This window comes from Marmota flaviventris, chromosome 6 (assembly GCF_047511675.1).
Source record: "Marmota flaviventris isolate mMarFla1 chromosome 6, mMarFla1.hap1, whole genome shotgun sequence".
Lineage (NCBI taxonomy): Eukaryota > Metazoa > Chordata > Mammalia > Rodentia > Sciuridae > Marmota > Marmota flaviventris.
In genome coordinates, this window is record NC_092503.1 from 114,870,844 (window position 1) to 114,892,513 (window position 21,670).

General features: G+C 38.5%; 1 protein-coding gene across 1 annotated transcript in view; it reads right to left on the reverse strand.

The window, feature by feature from the left end:
• Dnah8 (dynein axonemal heavy chain 8) overlaps positions 1-21,670 on the reverse strand; it is a 276,612-nt gene that overhangs the window by 194,627 nt on the left and 60,315 nt on the right. Inside the window, exons 15-21 of the mRNA XM_027943662.2 lie at positions 20,273-20,353; positions 19,407-19,523; positions 18,193-18,312; positions 10,591-10,726; positions 7,887-8,002; positions 5,740-5,846; positions 166-241 (exon numbers count right to left, since the gene is read on the reverse strand). Of these exons, the coding sequence (XP_027799463.2) occupies positions 166-241; positions 5,740-5,846; positions 7,887-8,002; positions 10,591-10,726; positions 18,193-18,312; positions 19,407-19,523; positions 20,273-20,353 (753 nt within the window). The remainder of the gene's footprint in view (positions 1-165; positions 242-5,739; positions 5,847-7,886; positions 8,003-10,590; positions 10,727-18,192; positions 18,313-19,406; positions 19,524-20,272; positions 20,354-21,670) is intronic.

The window sequence follows — 21,670 nt, forward strand, 5'->3', positions numbered from 1 at the left end:
TGCAGAAGTAATTTTTAATATAGATATAAAGGATAACATTTTTATTTTTGTAAAAGAGAAAGTAAAAAGATGAATAGGACCAAGATGGTCCTCTAAATGAAAGTTCAGTTCTAATACTACACTTCCTAAATACATTGCCAAAATATCACTGTATTTAATACTTACCACATTAGGGATTGCAAGATGTACTTCGGTTTTTATAAAGGAAATGATATCTTCTGACCGCTTTCGTCCATAAGGGCTACAATAAGATGGACATTAAGCTGATGAACTTTTGCCTCAAATTTCACAAATAGCTTGTTATGCTCCAAGTTTCCATACTAGAAATAAAGTCCATTTTCAAAACACTAAATTACCCCCAGAGAGTGTTACTTATAATAGAGCCATAAATTGCAGAGAGCTAAGAAAACACAATGATTTAACAGTATTAGAAGCAAAATGTTAATCTCACAGACACTTTCTAGTATTTGAATGTTTCTTGCGCAGTAACCATTTAATAATATCCACACAAGGCAGTCTTTCTTCTCTGCTCAGCGATGCTGCACCCTGAGATCAGCAACAACAAGCACGTACCTTCATAGATGTTGTTATGTATACATTTCTAAAAGATTGAACAGGAGGTTTCTGGTTGAGGTTTTCCAAAAAGTGCTTTATAACACAGTACCACTACCCAGCAACTCAGGAGGCTGAGACAGGAGGATTGCAAGTTCCAGGCCAGTCTTAGCAACTTAGCAAGGCCCTCAGCAACTTAGTGAGATCCTGTCTCAAAATAAATAAAAAGGGCTGGGGATGTAGCTCAGAGGTAAAGCACTCCAGGTTCAATCCCTAGTACCAAAAAATAAATAAGAATCAAAAAACTAAAACAGTGTCACTCATGCACAGACATACAGACATGTGTCTAGCAATGAAGGACATACCCAGAGCTGCAGGTAAGTTTGGCTCTCTTCCTATGCCAGGCAAAAATATTTAAAAAGCAAACTTTCTGTCACTATTGAAAAACACCTCCACGTGCAAGTACAAGCTGACTGGGGGAGGGGGTCACAAGAAACACTGACTCTGAGTTCAAAACCAGAGACCTCACATTGAGTCATCTAGGCCAACATCAATGGTTCCCAGATTAACATATTCCTAAAAGGAACTCTTTGAACTTAAAGCAAGCAAGCAAGCAAGCAAATGGCTTCTAATTCATGGTGTCCCTCTGAAATTTAAGATGCAGCAATAAAACTAGGGGATACTGAAATACAAAGGGTACTAAATAGAAACAAGCAGCCAGAGAATAGGTCCTAGATCATTCAGTAACTTATTTAGCAAATCAGAGGGTTGGCTCAAGGAGGTCTCCAAAATTTTAGAGGCAAACTACAAAGAGATAGAAATTACTAAAGAAAAGGGCAGAGCAAGGACCACGATGAGTAACATCCATTGAGTGCTTAACGTATGCCAGAAACTTTCCATCAATTAACCCATTTCATCCTTGAATTCACTCCGCAAAGCAGATACTATGATAATTACTCCTATTTTATAGATGAAGAAACTAAGGCAGAGAGAGGCTAAGAAATTCACAGAGAATCACTCAGCTCAGGAATGCTTCACTACCTAGATCCAGGTATGAATCCTACACAGCTATGGCAGGAGGATCTCAAATTCAAGACTAGCCTGGGCAACATCTGGAGATCCTTCCTCAAAATAAAAAAAATTTTAAAAGAGCTGGGCATGTGGCTCAGTGGTAGAACACCTTGCCTGACACACATGAGGCCTTCGGTCCAATCCCTGGCACTGCCCAAAATAATTTAATTTAAAAATAAAAAGGATAGGACTGGGGATACAGCTCAGTGGTAGAGTGCCCCTGGGTTCAATCCCTAATACCACACACACACACACACACACACACATATATACACACACAAAATGAAATCAAAAATTGAAACAGAAACTCATTCCAGATAAAACTAACAATACAGTGGTATAAAAAGTCTAAAATAAGTACACTGAAAATGCTCAAAGAGATAAATAAAAGCTGTCTCCCAGAGAAAAAAAATTAAAAATAGAGAAATTGCTAACTAAGGAAAAAAATGATATAATATTTGGAGGATGAGAAGGAAAGTATTTATCTAAATATTTAAAATGCAGTAGACAACATAATCTCTAGAAAAGATATAGAGGTCCTTGCCCATAATGTAGTTCACAAAGGCAAAAGCAGTATGTATGTATGTGTGTATATATGAATGACAGAGTAGTGAGGAGACAGGAAGGGCAGGTTGAGAGGCCCCAGCATATAAGACGACCACTTGCCCAGTGGACCCAGGAGAGTCCCCAGTTAACTCTGACCTGGCACCTCATCTGGATATTCACAAAAGTGTCCTAGTTGGAACAATAAATTATATAGTCATTGTGTTCAATATTCAATTAGTAGGCATTCCAGAAGAAATCAATGAAGGAATGTCCTAGAAGAAATAACTAAAGAGGAAATTGGTGAGATTTTTCCAGAATTAAGGGAAGCCATGAGCCCTCAGATAGGAAGTGCTCTGTGTGAACAAAGCAGAACTTAATAAAGACAAATCCACCCAGGGTCAGCAAACTGCAGAAACATCAAGGATAAAAAAAGAATCTTTGGTTAGGTACACTGCAAACATCTCATCAGCAGACAACATGGGTCAGGAAAAAAAAATGAAGAAATACTTTCAAAACACTGAGAGGCAAAACTAACAACAAAGGCATTTTCAGACATACAAAGAAAAATAAGAAAATTCACCTCTCACAAATCCTCGCTAAGGAACAGGTGGTATACAAAGCATACAAAGAATCTGGGGATTTTATAAAATATGCCAGTAAATAAATTATTTTTGAGTGTTGCAAAAAAAAAAAAAAAAGGCAAAACTAAATCATCAAACTGCAGTAGTCATATAGGCATAGTACAGTAAGTAAAGCCTGCACAGGCCCTTGTAGTCAGAAATAATTCGAGAAAACTGCAAAACTACAGAAAGTCTTGTGCTTTAAAAGCAAAATGTGTGCTTTCTAGATTCAAAGACAAAAGATATAGGATAAAGATATACAAAATGTATAGAAGGCATTTTAAATAGAGTTGTTTTGTAATTGTTGTTTTGTGTGGTTTGGTTTGATTTGGTTTGTTTGCAGGACTAAGAACTGGACCCAGGGATGCTCTACCACTGAGCCCCATCCCCAACCCTTTTTATTTTTTTATTTTGAGATAGGTTCTCACTAAACTGCTAAGGCTGGCCTCAAACTTAAGATGCTCTTGCCGAGGCTCCCTGCGTTGATGGGATTACAAGCGTGTACCATCACACCTGGTGAGAATTTATTTTAAAAGACATAAATATCACTTCTTTTTCTAAGATTGATAATTTTGAATATTTTTTGTAATGGTTAATTTGAATTGTGAATTTGATTGGATTGAGATGTCAAGGATTAAGAGGGGTATGGGTGTGTCAATGAGGGTGTGTCTAGGAATGACTGGCATGTGGGATAGCCAACTGAAATGGAGACCCTCCCTAAGCATGGGCAGCACCAACCAATAGGATGATGGCTTGGATGGAATAAAAGTTGGAGGAACAAGGAAGTGATGAACCCAGTCTAATTCTATTTTAAGATTGGGAGCCATCTTGTCACAAAGTCATGGGAAAAAAAAAAATTCTGTTTTACAACAAATTTCTTCTATTTCTAAACTTGCTTGGAATGCCTGCCCATGCCTTGAACTCACCCATGCCTGGCTTTCCCTGACCAGATAAAAACTCTCTCTGAAACCTTAGCAGCACCTCATAAATTCTGGCTTTCCCTGACCAGATAACAACCCTCTCTGAAACCCTAATGGCACCTCATAAATTCTGATGTTGAGATCTAAATTTACTCTCTAATTTGAAATGTTGAACCATTTGGGTCATTAACCTACTATCTGCCTTTGTATTATGCTTTTCAAAATCCTGTTATCTGTAAGTTCTCAAGACACTCCCCTTTTTACAACTTTTTGTGCTATAAAACCATGCTGCTAGAGAGCTGAGGTACTGTCCTGTAACCCATGGATTTCGGAAGAGACAGTCCTGGCCGGTTGGAATTACAAGCTTGCTTTAATCTGATTTAAAATTGGAGTCGGTGGTCTTTTCTTTGCAATGTGGTTTAATAGAAACAGCAGCAGATGCAAGCTCTTTTCTTCTTGAATGGGTTCTTGATTGCTGCTGCAGTCATCTGAGGATACAGGGCTTTCACTTCTTCACTCTCCCAAAGTGGATTCTTCAGAAGCCTTTGTCTCAGACTAGGGTAGCACTGTTGATCCATCTTGTTCTGGAGCTTCAGCCTCTTGGACTGCGCAGCTAGTGGTTCTCCCAGCTTTCCAGCCTGTAGACGGCCACTGTGGACTATCCAGTTTCTGGTTGCATAAGCCAACTTAATAAGTCCCCCTTTTATAATTATACTTCCTCTTGATTCTGATCCTTTAAAGAACCCTACTACATTTTTAAAACTCAGCAAAAGAAAAATGAAAATTAATAAAGAAATAAAAAGGTAAGGGTGAACAGCAAAAGAGAATATCAAGCTTCTCCATGTGGTCAGGGATGATGATGATCAAGCTAAAGCACAGGCATTGATGTGATCAAATTGTAACGCTAAAGAGACCATTCCTACAACAGTGTGGGAGACGGATTTGAGAGGTAGAGAAAAGGGCACGGGCAGCACCTAGTGACCCCCGCAATTAGAGAAGATATTTGCTTTATTATTATTAACAAAATAATATATTGCAAATATTTATTACTTAATCCACTCCAATAAAAAAAAAAGGCAGGCTGGGCTGGGGTTGTGTCTCAGTGGTAGAGTGCTTGCCTAGCACATGTGAGGCACTAGGTTCAGTTCTCAGCACTACATAAAAAAATAAAGTTACCATATCCATCTACAGCTAAAAACATTTAAAAAAAAAAAAAAAGAGAAGAAGAGAACAACCCTTAAAAAAAAAAGCAGGCAGAAAACACCACAAACTATAAGGAAAAGACAAATATCCATAAACACATGAAAATATATTCAATCTCATCAGTAACCAAGAAAATGAGAATTTAAATCCAGATGAGATGCCATTTCACACTCTGTGTTAGTAAGAATTTCTAAAATGAAAAATATTGTTTTCAAGGATGAGGAGCCACGGACCCTCTCATACTATGCATTGCCTGGTGAAGTGAGCCATGCATGCACCCTAGGACCCAGGAGATCAGCTCTTAGCAGGTGCAGCAAGAGGCAGATGCAAGAGGGCTCAGAGGTGTTTTATTCATGACAGCCCAAGCTGGAAATAACCCAGTGACCACCACCTGCGGAACAGATAAACAGATTGTGCACGCTCCAACTCCACCAAAGTGTTAATAAACCTTAGCAAGACAGATGAATCTCAGAAAGGTAATGCTGAGCACAAGTCAAATACAAACAAAAGGCAATGACACATTGGAGATAGAAACAAGTGATAAGCTCTAAAGAAAACCAAGACCAAGACCAAGTTCAGGCGAGCAGGGAGAGGACCAGTCAGGGAATGCCAATCTTCTCAATCTTGGCCTGGGTGACAGGAACATGGTTGTTTATTCAATTACAGTTCTTGCAGTATTATAGGGATTTTTTTTCAAACAGCCTTTTAATGGATGTTTTATTTTAAATTTTATATTTTTTAAAATTAATAAAAATTAAAATAATATTATTAGAATCATATTATTATAGGGAGTATTATCAGACATAGTTAGCATATTTTCAACTTGCCTTGCAACAAATATTCTTCTTTTCATTGTATCCAAAGATAACCGTGTAGCTTTTTGAAGACTGTCCAGTAGTTGATGAGAGAAAAAAGCAAAGACCTCTTTACATTCCTGTAATAAGAAATCATATTAAATTTCATACCCCAAAATAAACTTCCATCATCCCCAGAACAATGACACATATTAGAAGTTACATGTGAAAGGCGAGAAATAATACACTATACAATTTCAATGACACTATTTAAATAAAGGTAATACTAAATTACTTGTCTGGGTTTTTTTTAGGCAAATAACATTACATGAAAAGTGTGCTTGCAGCCAGGTGTGGTGGTGCCCACCTGAAATCCCAGCTAATCAGGAGGCTGAGGCAGGAGGATCACAAGTTTGAAGTTAGCCTGGGCAACTTATAGTGAGATTCTATCTCAAAATAAAAAGGGCTGAGGATGTAGCTCAGAGGTAGGATGCTTGCCTATCATGTGTGAGGAGAGGGAGAGAGAGAGAGAGAGAGAGAGAGAGAGAGAGACTAAGAGAAAAGAAAAAAAGAAGAGTGTTTTGCAAAAACACCCTATCAAACCAGAATGACTGACTCAAAATATAAAAATCAAAAACAGTTTATTTAAAATCATCCTGGTTTGCTCAACACTGAATCATTCACCCAACAAACCTGAAGCACTTGAGTGCTGTGTACTTCTCAATGCTGAGGGGCATGGGCACAGGTGAAAGATTTGTCTCTATCATCAAAATGTTCAGCATGGTTTGAGGTGGGTGGTGAACCCCCAGGGCTCAGCAAGCCCTCTACCTCAGCCCCCAGCCCCATCTGGCTCACACATCAGGGTCCAGATTCTGACTACTCTGCCCCCTGGGGCTAAGTAGGAGAGTAAGGTTGAGTTGGGTTGGAAGAGTTATTAGGAATGAGCAAAAAAGAATTTCAAGCTTCTCCATGTGGTCAGGGGTGATAATGATCAAGCTAAAGCACAGGCATTGATGTGATCAGATTGTAATGCTAGAGAGACCATTCCTCCAATGGCGTGGGAGTCGGATTTGAGAGGTAGAGAAGACAGCACAACGCAGCTCCCAGTGACTCCCACAATTAGGGAGTCTCTACTGGGGCTCAGTCTTGTTTTAAGACCCCCTAATCTGGTATCAAAGGGAATGCAACTGCTAGCGAGGGTTCACTGAGATGGGGGGCACTTTTCCTGTTCAGCTTTCTGCCTGTTGTTAAACTCGTCGTTAATGGCTTCCTGGTGCGTGGTACTGCAAATTCTAAGCTAAAATCTAGACCCTGTAGGGAATCAACTCCCAACCAGTTTGTGATCTCGTCATTGAGCAAGAAGGCAAGTTTATTACAGTTAGAATTTATTTCCAAAACTGTATTACAGTATGTAAAAGTAGGTAAGAAAAAAGAATGAAGAGAGGGTGGGTATGAGGGATTAAAAGAAAACTGCCAGGAGGAGGAGAAAGCAGGAACGTGTGAGAATGGCCTTCAAAGTTGATAGGTGACCATGAGACAGAAACCCCCTGCCTCCTTTTCAACCTTCACCCTCACCACAATGTGACCATTTGCCCATTCAATCTGTTTCTCCTGCTGGGAAAGGCCACGGGTCAACCATAGTGCAATCCCTGGGCCCCAAGTGAATCATTATCAGGACTTGGGATACAGACAACTCAATTAAACCCAATAACAAGGACAAAGTTCCACACTGAGTGAAATGAATGGGTGCTATAAGTTGCATTTACTATGTAAGAAAACATGGCCAGACCACAATGGAGGAAGATCCTATAGAAACTGTAACAGACAAACCTCATCAAAAGTTAGTGATAGGGAGCTGGGGTTGCGGCTCAGCGGTAGAGCGCTTGCCTAGCACGCCTGAGGCACTGGATTCAATCCTCAGAACCACATAAAAATAAAATAAAGGTTATTGTGTCCACCTACAACTAAAACAATTTAAAAAAAATAAAGTTAGTGATATTGGGAAGAACCTTAAGGATTACCTGATCTTACAATGTGCAACTGTAAATTGTATTTTTGGGAATCTGTTATAAATTAGGCATAGGTTAGTTTCAGAACTGCCTGGAAGTAGCCCCCTTTGGGTTACGTATAATCCAATTAGTCGTAATGAAATCTGCAAGAGGTTGTTTCACAGTAAATACCTTTTTAAACTCATCCTCTTTGTCATTAGCATCACCCTCGGTCACCAAATTCGACTCATAATCATTGCCTTCGCCCTCCTCCATTTCACTTCCAAAAACAACATGTTTCTGGTGTTCTATGGATAGAAGACAAAACAAAAACAGAGTATGTGAATTCTTCAGCATTAGGTTTATTCTATGTGGCAAAACCTTCTTAGGAAGCTCATTTTTTAAAGCTGTTAAAGACTTACTTTTATCTTTCTTTCATTTACATATTTTTTTGCATTTGTTCCTATAGGAGTGTCATCCTCAAATTCAATTAAACCGTGAATCTCAGTAGAATCATCATTTTACTAAGAAATATAATTCTGTCAATATACTCTTTTTTAAAAATATTTTTTAGTTGTAGTTGGAAACAATACCTTTATTTTTATTTGTTTTTATTTTTATGTGGTGCTGAGGGTCGAACCCACTGCCTCGCACATGCTAGGCGAGTGCTCTACCGCTGAGCCACAACCCCAGTCCCTGTCAATAAACTCTTAATGTCTAGAATTAAGACAAGTTTTAAGAGGGTTTTACATATTATGTTTCTTAATTATTTGTTCACCTGTTGAGTTTTCTAACTTAATGAAGATTTATTTTTAATTTTTGATACTTGTGATTTAAAAACATGGTTAAACTAAGTGAAGACTTCTTGGAGCAAAGACAGCATGCTGTGCATTCTCATTTTAGGCTCAGAGCATCTCAACCTCAGCACTACTGATATTTGGGGCTTTGTCGTTGAGAGCTATCCTTTAGGATATTTAGCAATATCCCTGGCCCCCCTACCCAATCCTCTTAGAATGTCACTTGCATGAGTTTTCTGCTTGACCAGAATGTTCTCTCATTCCAAAAAGCCATAGTTCAAACATAGATGCCATAGTTCAAACATGTTGGTCTGTAGCTCACCCTTTTAGGCAAAGCTATCTCTTCAAGTCTCCTTCAAAACCTCAACACTAATCAAAATGGATTCTACTGTCACGTATAACTAAAAGGAACCAATAAAGTTTTTTTTTTTTTAAAAAAAAATCACATTGGAGCTGGGCACTGTGGCACACACCTGTAATCCCAGCAGTTCTAGAGGATGAAGCAGGAGGATGGCAAGTTCAAAGCCAGCCTCAGCAATGGCAAGGCACTAAGCAACTTAGTGAGACCCTGTCTCTAAATAAAATACAAAATAGGGCTGGGGATTTGGCTCAGTGGTTGAGTGCCCTGGTAACCCCCCACAAAAAACAATCACATTGTACATCATCATATGTGCAAATACGTTTCAATCAAAAATTTTAAAATACAAACAAAAGAGACCTTTTCAATGTCTTTTCCTGAAACAGAAATAATTTAATCTGCATATTGCCTCATGAATATTTGAGGACATTGACTATAACTTCTTGGCCAAAGAATCAAAGTGTGTATCCACCCTATTAAGGTTAAGAAGATAACTGGCAATTGGCAAAAATAGATAACATATCTTTTATTAAAAAAAAAAAAATCCACACCGGTCAGTGGCCTGCCTCACACAAAGCCAACCTCCCCCTATGTTACTGAGCAGGGGATGGTGGGAAGAGCAAGTATCTAGGCAAATACAGGGATCATGACTGACATATATAGACAAGTCCCCATAAAATATTAACAAGTAAATCCTCCAATTACAAATTTCTACCTAGACAGTTCTTATTTCAAACTTGAAAACAAAACTTCAAAACAAAATATCTATTTCCCTTCAAATGTACCCAAAGATTCTAAATATGTAGGACAGGGCAATCTGAGCAATACTAAAAGTTCCAGATTCTTAAACCACAATTAAAGAAGCAGGAAGCAAAGATCTCTTCCTGGGAATCTTTTCTTAAAATCCTCTGCCCCTGCTAGAGAAGATCAAATTCAGCAACTTGTTTTGGAGGCGCTTATTTACATATATTTACTAAAATTATTAAAACTTTGGACTTCATTGAGGGAATGAGATTCTGAAATTGGGAAGACTGGAAATGGAGTCAAAATCATTTCAACCACTTTAAATAATCCAGGCACCTTGTCATATAGATTTTCCTCAGCAAAGTGAATCAGGGTGATGAGGGCTTTGGCAAAGTCAAAAAGCGTGAAGACAAAGCTTTGTACGCCTTTTGTTAACCACGGGGTAGGAGGTGGGGGGAAGATCTGCCATGGTGTGATCTTTGATTCCTTGGGGGTACACTTTCCACTAGGTCCCATTTACCTGTACCCTGACACCGTTCTAAGGAAGAAGGCGCAGCTGGTACCATTCAGAGAAAGATCTAGGGGGAAAATGAAACTTAGTCTTGCCCAAATAAAGTTTTCTGGATTCATGAGAATCTTAGATTTTATCCTTGTCTGGTTTATTTTTTTAAAAAAGTAAAATGAATCAAAGGATCAAAGTGACATGATTGATTAGAATGCTATTCAAAAAGAAAAAGAAACGCAGCAAGCCTGAGGGTGTAACCATAACCTGCTTATAAGGTTGGTCCTTGGTTGGCATCTGGGAACCCTGGATTTCAGAGGTTGCCACTATTTCCTAAGTGACAAGAGAACTCACAGAGCCTAAACTATACAAAAACGCAGTTTATGATGGACACCTGCTTTGGAGTCCTGAATTTTGCTACCTGCTAAGTGGAAGGTGCTCATATGAGGACATATCTGTAGCTCTCGTGACTCAAAAATTAACTAGTGAAATTACCTGGTACTGGTTTTATTGCTTTCCCAGTGTATTTAACTTCATAAATTTGCTCAAATATTAATATAAGTTCTCTGACAGCTTCTTCCACATGCTTACTTTTGTGGTTTAGAATATCAGCCCACTCTCTCGTGTACGTCTATTAAATAAAGAAATGACTATTAATTTTCAGATACCTAAAAGTGGTGAAAATTTATTAATATGACTTTATTAATTTTAATAATTAATTATACTTTATTTATTTTATGTATTTAATTAAAATTAGTTATTTAAATATTTATTAATATTTGTTAATAAAATTATTTATTAATATTTATTAATATTAAATGTTTGGATAAATATTTACTTAATAAATAAATAAATAAATGTTTGGGTGAATATTTAATTAATAAATAAATAACATGACTATTAATTTATGAAAATATAATTAAGTTTACTTAAAAATAACTAGAGAGGTTGGGAGAAGAACTCAGTAGTAAAGCATTTTCCAAGGATGCTCAAGGCCCTGGGTTTGATCCCTGGTACCACAAATAAATAAATAAGATAATGTTGACCATGCTTTATGTTTCAGATCTAAAATTGCCTGCCGCCCAAAGCACAGATGGTAAGGTCCAAGCAAAAGATGACAAAGAAAAAAACCTATTCTTTTTCTAGTATTTGACTCAATCACACCCATAAGTCTAGAACAGAAAGACATTGCCAAAAGTTGAAAATGAGATATGGTATGAAAGGTACAATCCAAAGTGTTACATGGAGAATTGAGTGAGGTAAAGTTTTTAATTAAACATGGTGCTATATGCCAGGCATTGATTTAAGAGTTCATATGTATTAGCTAATTTAATTAAAGGACATCCTCTAGTAATAATTAACATTATGGTCTCTATTTCACAGAAAGCCAAGGCTCAGAAGTTAAGAAATTTGCCCAGGTCACCCAGTAGGTGGTAAGAATAAGAGTTTGAACTCATCTTTGATTCACAAAGTCTGTGTTTTGCTTTTCTGACCTTTTCCAATAGCCAGAAAAGGGTTTAATGAAGAAGTTGAGAGCTAGTCAAATTCAGAAAACTGGCTCATAAAATTGAATAAGGCTTTGAACATATCAAACAATATCCCTGCATTTTATAAAAGAGTCAAGTAAATGGTAGCTGTCAACTTGGACCTTCAAATCAAAACCACTATGAGGGGCTTGGGTTGTAGCTCAGAGGTGGAGCGCTTGCCTAGCATGTGTGAGGCACTGGGTTCGATTCTCAGCATTGCATATAAATAAATTAATAAAATAAAGGTCCATTAACATCTAAAAAAAAAAAAAAACACCATGAGATGCCACTTCACACTCACTCTGAGGGCTATAATTAAAAAGACAGAAGACAGTAAGTGCCAGTAAGGATGGAGGGAAACTGGAACCCTCATAACTACTGGCGGGATTGCAAAATGATGCAGCCACTTTGGAAAACATTATGGCAGTTCTTCAAAAGGTTAAACAGAGTGTTAACATATGACCCAGCAACTCCACTCCTATATATGTACCCCCCAAAAAGAAAACATGTCTACACATAATGTTATAAACAGCATTATTAATAACAGCCCAAAACTGGAAATGACCAAATATCTATCAACTGATAAATGCATAACTAAAAGGTGATACATCCACACAATGCACTGTTGTTACTGGAATAAAGTCTGGGCTGCCCACAACTCACAGGCCAATATTCGGGACACAAGAGTTGACAGGAAGGAATCAAATTTATTCAGGGGCTGGCATCTTGGAAGACGGAGGCACTGTCAACCTCAAAGCTCCATCTTGGGAGGTCAAGGAGTATAAAGGGTTTTTTTAGTGAGGAAAAGGAGGAGCAGGGCAGGAAGACCACATGAGTGCGGCCTTTGCCATCTAGGCTGTGTATCTCCTATTTCGCTTCTTCTCTGGGGTACAGGAGCATTGAAATGGACCTCAACCTCCTGGGTCTAGATTCTGTAGTTCTCTTTAGATGGATATGCTACTTTTCATCAAGTTAAAGCCACACTGATTTACCTGCTTTGTGTTAATTGAGCATAGAACTAAAGTCTAAGGAGGGGCATTATCAAGGTCATCACTTGTTCTGGGTTCTGTAAATCTCAAGAAAAATTTAGCAGCAAACATCTTAACCATTTCGGAGGACTTCCCTTTAGAATTTAGTATGAAGAGGATATAATGCTCGCAAAAGGATTAGGGAGAGGCAACAACCTTAAGGAAGAGATAAAGAAAGGACATTTGCAAAAGAAACAAAATTCTGACACATGTGACACTGAATGAACTGTGCTAAGTGAACGAAGCCAATTTATAATATTCTAAAATGCACCACATTGATGGTTGTATAGCTCTGAATACACTAAAAGACATTGAGTTATACAGTTTGCATGGTTGAGCTGCAAGGTTTATGAATTTTATCTCAATAAAGCTGTTTAAAAATAATAATTAGTGCCAGAAATATTTTGAAGCAGAAATTAGGGAAAGAAAAATTAACGGGAGGTGGGAAAGTGAAGGCAGCACGTATGAAGAATTGGAGGAGTTTGGTTGTAAATGAGAGGTGAAGGGTAGTTTTTGTGGGCAAGGAAGAGGTGAAGGTATATTGGACTGCTGGTGGGAAGGATCCATTCAGTACTACTGAGAAACTGATGTCACTCCATTTTGGAGAAACCAGCCTCTACCTCAGAGCAAAGCCTGCCCAAGGAAGGGGGCATGACCCTTGTCCTTGGAAAAACCTACAGAGCACTCCTAGGCACATACCCACCCTGCTGAGTTGTTGGTCTACAAATAACAGGAAAGATCTGCAGTGCCAGGTATCCCTGACTCAGTTAGTCTAGGTGAGGACCCATAGCAACCCCCTAGCAAACTCCAATCAGCATGAGATAGGGAAAATACCTGGGATGCCAGATGACCCCCCAGTAGTTTATGGTGGTTGATAACATGTTAGGAAACCAAATAGTTCAGCATGTACTCCCTTCGTGGCCTAAACCAATCAGTTCAAAGGAATCCCCTTCTTGTACTAACCAATCACCCCTATCCAACTTGTTCCCTCCAGTGAATGTGCTAATCAATGTTAAGAGTTGTTGATTTTCCCGCGGTGTGGAATGGTTTGCTGTGTGATGTTGTGACACATAGAGTACCCCCAAAACCTATAAAATCTCACTGAACAAATGACCGGGACTCACTCCCTGGGACCGCTGCGTCCAGGCTCGAACTTGCAATTTAGACTCTTGTGTGATTGCATCGGATTCAGCTCCTGGAGGTCTATTGGGGTCCCACGAATCTGGCATTACAGTACAAAGTTGAAGATATCGAAAACAGGGGGACTAATAGAGCAAAGTCACCAAGAAGGGGTGTTAGATAGCTATTTCGTTGTTGTGACCAAAAGACCTGACAGAACAGATGAAAGTTCATTCTGGCTCACAGTTTCAGAGATTCAGTGCAGAGTCAGCCAACCTCATGCCCTGGGCTCAAGGTGAGCAGATCATGGTGGAAGAGAGTGGTGGAAGAAAACAGCTCAGAACATGGCAACCAGGAGAGAGAGAGAGAGAGAGCACATTCTGTTCACCGAGGACAAAATATGTTACCCTCAGCCATACCCTACCTGCCAACAATAAACGCCTAGTGGATTAATCCAGTGATTAGTTTACACTTTTCACAATCTGATCATTTCACCTCTGAAAACTCCTGCGTTGTCTTTACCCATGAGCTTTTGGGGGACACCTCATCTCTGAACCATAACAGAAGTCAAAAAGGCATGAGATCTTGAACCCATTTGGAGGATCTCAATTTTGAAAAGGGGCAGAAACTTTCTCCATGGATCCAGAAGGAAGAAAAGATGGATACAGGAGCAGTCGACAATGCAACTGTAAAATGGATTTATATGCTTTAATTTATAAACCTATAAATAATCCCTGCCACTCTGTCAAGGCCATTTGCCAAACACTCCAGGTGCCATTCTTCATTCGCAGCATGACACCCATTCTCCACGCTTCTCTGCCCTTCTCTGTGTAGTGGGAAGCTGACTACTTGACTCCCTTAAACTCCAGCTGGGTTTGAGAAGACAGGAAAGCTGGAGGAGAGAGAGTGACAGGTTTTCTTTTCTACTCTCTCCTTGCTTAGAAGCTGCATCTCGGTTCACAAAATGGTTTGAAACCACTGTTTGACCCAAACTAACTTCACCCTAAAAAATTAATGTATATCATTTTACCAAACTGATTTCTGCTCAGAGACCTACCTGGCTTGCCCTGTGCTTAACAAATTATATTCTGCCTTCACTTCAATGGTCCTGCCCAATGGTAGGTTTGTACAAAGGCAGTTCAAGCTTTGCTAGATCTTAAGATTACTCCAGGGCAAGTGACTGTGGCATACTGATTTGCAAAGGTGCTTTTCAAAGTTCCACTTCCTGCATCATGACTTATAGCACTGAGACTTTCCACTTATTTAATAATAACATTTTTTAAATTGTGTCATCAATACAAACACAACATTCATACTCAGTCACTTATTCTATCCCAGTTTGCTCCATTTGTGTGGTCTCTTCCTATGCATGTAAAAGTTCTTTGTTCTTGTACTCAAAGTAAATTATCTTTGGTAGCATGAGTTTTCCCTCCTCAGCAACTGATGGAGTCAAAATAGTTATAAATACATCATGTGAGAAGATGATTTCATTATAAATAGGACAAAAGGAAGGAAACCAACATAGAAATTCCCCTACTCTTTTGTATTCTGTTTTTATGTAGATAAGATCCGGTATTAAATGCATGTAGTCAAATTCTAGGAATAAAGTTCATATAGTCAAATTCTAGGATTAGAGAGAAGAAAGTAGCAGGCAGAAAATTATCCCCAAGCAGGAAATGAAACACTTCTTTGGAAAATTTCAATTGCTGTGAAAAGACCCATACAGCATTTGAAGAAGTTCTCCCTCCTTCAAAAACATGTAATTCAGGGAACAGAGCAGACAGGGAGTATCCTAGGTTAATTTTACAGGTGACTGGAGAGCTGAAACAGAGATTCAGGGTGCTCTGAAGGGAGGTCTTTCTTGGGGATGAAGGAATGAAACTCTAATATAATAGTGTATTTGAAAGAGAATATGAAAGGAGAAGCAATTAGAAACACCAGGAAAAATAAAAAGCTTATAAGAAGATATATTACACACATACGTCATAGCTCTGCATTAGCCATGTTGACACAGGCATAATAAAGTGTTGCTATTTACAATTACTGTTCAACTGAAAACAATAATGAAACTATTTTGAGAAGAAAAGGGAGGATTGGTAAAGGATAAGGTGAGAAAGGTACTTATTAAAGTAGGAAGAAAATAATGTACAAATTTGCCAATTCAAGAAATAGTACCCTCCAGTATGTTTCTTAAAGATGTAGAAATAATTATGAGAAATAAATAAAAATTTTTTTAAAAAACGGGTGCCTTGGGAGAAATAGATTAACTCTAGATAGGGCAGAGGGGAAGGAGGGGAAGGGATGGGGCATGGGGTTAGAAATGATGATGGAATGTGATAGACATTATTATCCAAAGTACATGTATGAAGACACAAATTGGTGTGAATATACTTTGTATACAACCAGAGATATGGCAAAATTGTGCTCTGTATGTGTAATATTGTAATGCATTTTGCTATCATATATAAATTTTACAAATTAATTTAAAAAACAGGTGCTTTTCCTAGCACAGATTGTGTTCCCCTATCATGAGTAAACTATGCCATTAACATGGACCAAACAAATTTGTATCTTTCCACCATTTGTTGAATAACAATAAATTCATTTCACTTTCATTGGTTGTAATTCACGGAGTACCTCTGGGTCATAAGCCAGTCATAAGCCAAGCAATCAAGGTTCTTTTATTCAAATATTAATAACTATAACACTCAAATCACACACTACACTTCACACAGTGGGTTACAGAAAGGCTAAGAAAGGGTTAAGGTGGCCACACAGTTCCAGGAGGCTGCACAGAAAGCAAAAGCAGACAGCAAATACAAACCCAAGAGTCCCTGCAGGTGACCGGATAAGATTAAGACTGCAACCCTGGACAGGAAGCCATCCTTGGTCTTCTCAAAAAGGACACCAGCAAACCAAAAAAAAACTTACCCAATAATGATAAAACTTACCCAATGATAAAACTTACCCAATAATGATAAAAGGATCAAACAACCAGGAAGATAAAATCATTTTACTCCTGAATAAACTAAGACTAAGAACAGGATATTAAAATGGATTGTCCAGTACTGTGATGGCCAAAGCTGAGAACAAGTGATTTTAAGCTCCTACACATTAGGAAGAAAGCACATCTTAAAAGGTAGTGCCACTGTCCACCTTGAGGTTACAGAGGGCAAGCTCACTCACTGATAGAGATTCAGTAGAGATAATGTGAGAACCTGAGCCCTCTAGAATTTGGAGGGCAGGGAGGGACTGACCCATGCCCAAGGAGTTCTGAGACTGGCAAGCTGCCCTAACCCCTGAAGGCAGAGTTGACCTGGGGAGAAGAAGCTGTGCCTTCAAAAAGAGAGAGGGCCAAAGCCCCCATTTCCCATGGGTCAGACTGCACCCTGGACAGGAAGCCATCCTTGGTCATCTCAAAAAGGACACCAGCAAGATGATCCAAACCAGCACAGCGGACACAGTGGAAGCACAAGGTAGGCAGGAAAGGGAAGGGAAAAAAAAAAAAGAGCTCAGTTAAAGACATTATTGAGTGCTTTTGAAAGAGACTGTGTTAGATACTAAGCCCCCAAAAACGAGTAAACAGGGTTCTATCTTTGCACTTTTGAGTCAATGAAGAGTAAACGATTATCCAAACAATTTCAATATAATGAGATGCTAAGGAGGTTAGACATTTTATCCTGTAAGGATTAGATGTCATTGCCACTGAAGGATTTAAGTAGCAAGAGCTTCACGATCAGATATGGTGGCATTATGGATGCATATGATGGGGTCACATACAGAAGCAGAGAAACCAGTTAGATCACAACATCAATTGCAAACAAGCTTCAGGAGCCCAACCAAAGAAGTGGGCAGTAGGTACAGAAAAGAAGAGACAATTCAACTAAAATCTGAGTAAGAGGCAAAACATGTCTTAGCCTTAAGACTGGTGGGATTTAAGAAATAGAGGTAAGGGCTGGGGTTGTAGCTCAGTGGTAGAGCGCTTGCCTAGCATGTGAGAGGCACTGGATACAAATAAACAAAATAACAAATAAAAAAATTAACAATTAAAAAAAAGAAAAGAAATGGAGATGAGGAAAGGTGATAATTCCCAGGTTTCTGAATGACTTACAGGGAAAGTTTGTTGTAGTTTAAACCATGAGGGAAATGATACTGCTCTAGGAACATGCACAGAGGAAGAGGAATCAGAAACCACTGGCAGAGCCCCAGGACACCAGCGCTGGGTGGAGGACATTAGTAAAATGATGTCTAGGGAGTGGCCACGACTTGAGCTATTGGCGCCCTGTTAGCCTTTGAAGCTGAGGATGTCCAAAACAAGGATGTCCAAAAAATGCTACAGGCCCAGGTGTCTGCTTTTAGATTATCAATTCACATTTTATGCTTATGGCTCAGTATTCTTGTGATTATAATAATTAAATGCATACCTCGTTGAGGGTCAACATGTCTTCTACTTTGGTAGCACCATCTTCCGGCAAGGAAATTAACACTGTTTTGGCTATCTCCTTTAGAACGGTATCAATGTGCATTTCACACAAATCGTTGACCTACCAACGCGAGCAAGAATGAAAATACATTTTAAAAACAACTTTGTCCCTTTAATGCTAGCTTTATGTATTTGAGTTACTAATTCACTTAGAGGACTAAAGTCTGGAAACTTGCACCCTGAGTCAGGCATCATTTGGTGGAAATGTTAGGAGTAGTACAACTGTAAGGAAAGCTTAGAACTAAGGTTTTCTTGAGCAGCAACTGTGTCATAACCTCCTATGCATTATCTCTGCTGTTCTTCATTCCAGCAAAAGGCATCAGTATCTCCACTTTATTTATTTATTCATTCATTCATTCATTCATTTATTTTGGTACCAGAGATTGAACTCAGGAGCACTTAACAACTGAGCCACATCCCCAGCCCTTTTGTGTATATGTGTGTGTGTGTGTGTGTGTGTGTGTTTTATTTAAAGACAGGGTCTCACTGAGTTGCCTAGGACCTTGATAAATTGCTGAAGCTGGCTTTGAACTCATGATCCTCCTGCCTCGGCCTCCCAAGCTGCTGGGATTATAGGCATGTGCCACCCCACCCGGCAGTATCACCACTTGAAAGCTAGAGACACCAAGGCTCACAAAAGTAAAGTAGCTTTAGAGAGGAACACATAGCTGGAAAAAAGCAGTGAATCCTACCCAGGTTTACCCAACTCCAAAGCCTCTGAGTTTGTTTATCATATTGTGCCACCATAATACACAGACTAGAATATCTAAAAAGATATGCATGGTCTAGGTAGCAAACATGTTAGAAATCCATAGATAGTCTCCATTTAGACTAAGCCTCATATAGTTAATTTTAGAGCCATTAATATTAAATTTTAGGCACACTGTTCTGCTGTCTTCAACAGTCTACAATTATCTCATTTTCTAAACTATAATGAACCATCATTTTATCATATTAAAGGCAAGATAATTCAGGATAAGAACAAGGCAACTCGATCCAAACCAGTAAAGGAAACATCAAGTGTTTTATTTTTAACTTAACGGATGTTCTTTTCGTTAAGAGTCACCCCCATTAAAGAACTTCTATGTATAATTAAACTATTACTCCTATTCTCAGTATTAATATATGTAGATTTTTAAAACTTATCAATTTTACCTTCTTTAAAAGTTGATTGAACATATCCAAAACTGATTCAACTTCTTGAAAGAAGCTTTCCAGTGTTAAAGATGACCATGTTAATATCGTAAGCCCTTGCCTCAATACAGATTCCACCTACAAAAAAGTAAAGAGTTAACAGCTCCCTTTTCTTTTTTCTTTTCTGCAATACTGGGGATTGAACCCAGGGGTGCTCTCTACCAGTGAGCCACATCCGAGCCCTTTTAATGTTTTTGTTTTGAGACCAGGTCTTGCCAAGTTGTGGAAGCTGGCATCAAATTTCAACCCTCCCGCCTCCGCTCCGCCTCCTCAATTGCAAGAATTACAGGCCTGTGCCACTGTACCAGAAAACAGCCCCCCACCTTTTTTTTTTTTGGTACTGGGGATTGAACTCAGGGACACTTAACCACTGAGCCATCTCCCCAGTCCTTTTTATTTATTATTTTGAGACAGGGTCTCACTAGGAACAGCTCCCATTATTAACAGGAGCATCTGCATGTATAAAAAGGCTTTCTTTTATTACCTGCAAATATTATAGGTTATATTTTCCTAATTATATTTTCCCAGCATTATGCCTAATAAAGATGAGTTTTTTTTTGTTTTAAATCATCTTTGGCTGTCCAGGAAGCAATCATGGAGCTTTAGGAAATGCTTATGATTTTGATTTAGTTTTTTTCCAAAGGCAACAAATTTAGACAAGAAATCATTGTGTAGGGAGAAAAAACAAAAAAAAACAGAGCCATAAAGTTGAACTAGAAAAATAGAGGGTCTAGATGAGAACAGATGACCTAAAACCCATAATCTATAGAATATGAATCTAATTTTAAGTAATAGGGAAATCAATGTAAATCTTCAGCATTACCAACCTTTTTCACTTTAGGGGTCATCAGATTGACAAACACAGTAGGCACTTCCTGACATAAATCATCATAATACTGCAGAAGACCCTGTAAAAATAAAATGGTATATTTTACTTTGGTTCATTTTAAAGCAATAGCCATATTTTGATTCATACTAGGAAGGTTTCATTCAACCTGTTTCCTCATGTCCTGCCACCGTAGAGGTTACTCATGTATATTTATATTGATTTACCCTACTTTTCTATCACCTGTAAATTATCTGTGCCCTCTCTTTAGGTATTCTAGTCAATAGTACTTTCCAGGCTTTATTTTTTCATATTTATAATTTTTATTTCTAGATGTTATTGCAAATTGTTGGATAATAATCTTTTTGTGATAGCTGTTATTATACATTTTCCCCTTTCCGTTCCTCATCTTCTGACATATTAAAATATACGCTATCGCTGATGCCATACTTGCTTTCTGAGTTTAAATAAATCTATCTTTAGATCCATGCAACCAGAATTAATAGACTTTTAATGTTTTCCTTCATATAGTCTTTAGATATAAACCATGATGATCAATTTTCAACCATTTGTAATTTTTTTTTACCATGTATTACACTGTGGTGAGAGACATAGAGTCAAGTTACATCTTCCCCAAGTGAACATTAAACTGTTTCAGTTTCTATTTAGTAGTTTCCAAGTTTTTTATTCCTTTCCTTTTCATCTGGTACTTGTAGTTGAAGTTTTATATATGATTGGCACTTGGCAAAGGACTTTGACTTTCAGGTCATCGTCCAAGGCTAACGGAAACCCTGTAAGATGTGCTGCAAGTAATATTAGCCTCAACTTGCACCAGTCCTTTGACACTTGATCCTCCAAAGTAGCAACTGACCAGTCCAAAAACCTAGTCTTTGAAGCCAAATCCACAGTTTCCGCAATGCCAATGCTCCTCTGAATTGTTTTTTCTGTAACAATTACATAATATTTTGATAAGAGCTAAAACTACTAAACTCCTTGAAAGAAATGAAAGGAAAGTGAACAAGGGATCTTTATTGTGGCAGTGTCTGAATGACTTGAGGAAAAAGAGGAGTGGGGGGGAGTGGGAGGAGGAGGAGGAGAGAAGAAAGGGGAGGGAGAGTTTTTATAGCCAAAATCTAATGGGGTCTCTGGGTCTGCAAGCTGCCTTGTTGGCGTACAGTTATTGGATCAAGTGGGGTTGAGTGTTCAGCCTTGAGTGGGGCTGAGTGTTCAGCCTTGAGGCAAACAAGTGATAAGGAAACAGACTAGTGAGGGTGAGAGTCAAATGTTCAGCCCACTCTGCAGCTAACATTTGTTCAGCCTGCTCCGCAACTAACAAGAAACATAGGCAATCTTTGTGACCTTGGATTAGGCAAAGATGTCTCAAATATGACACCCAAGA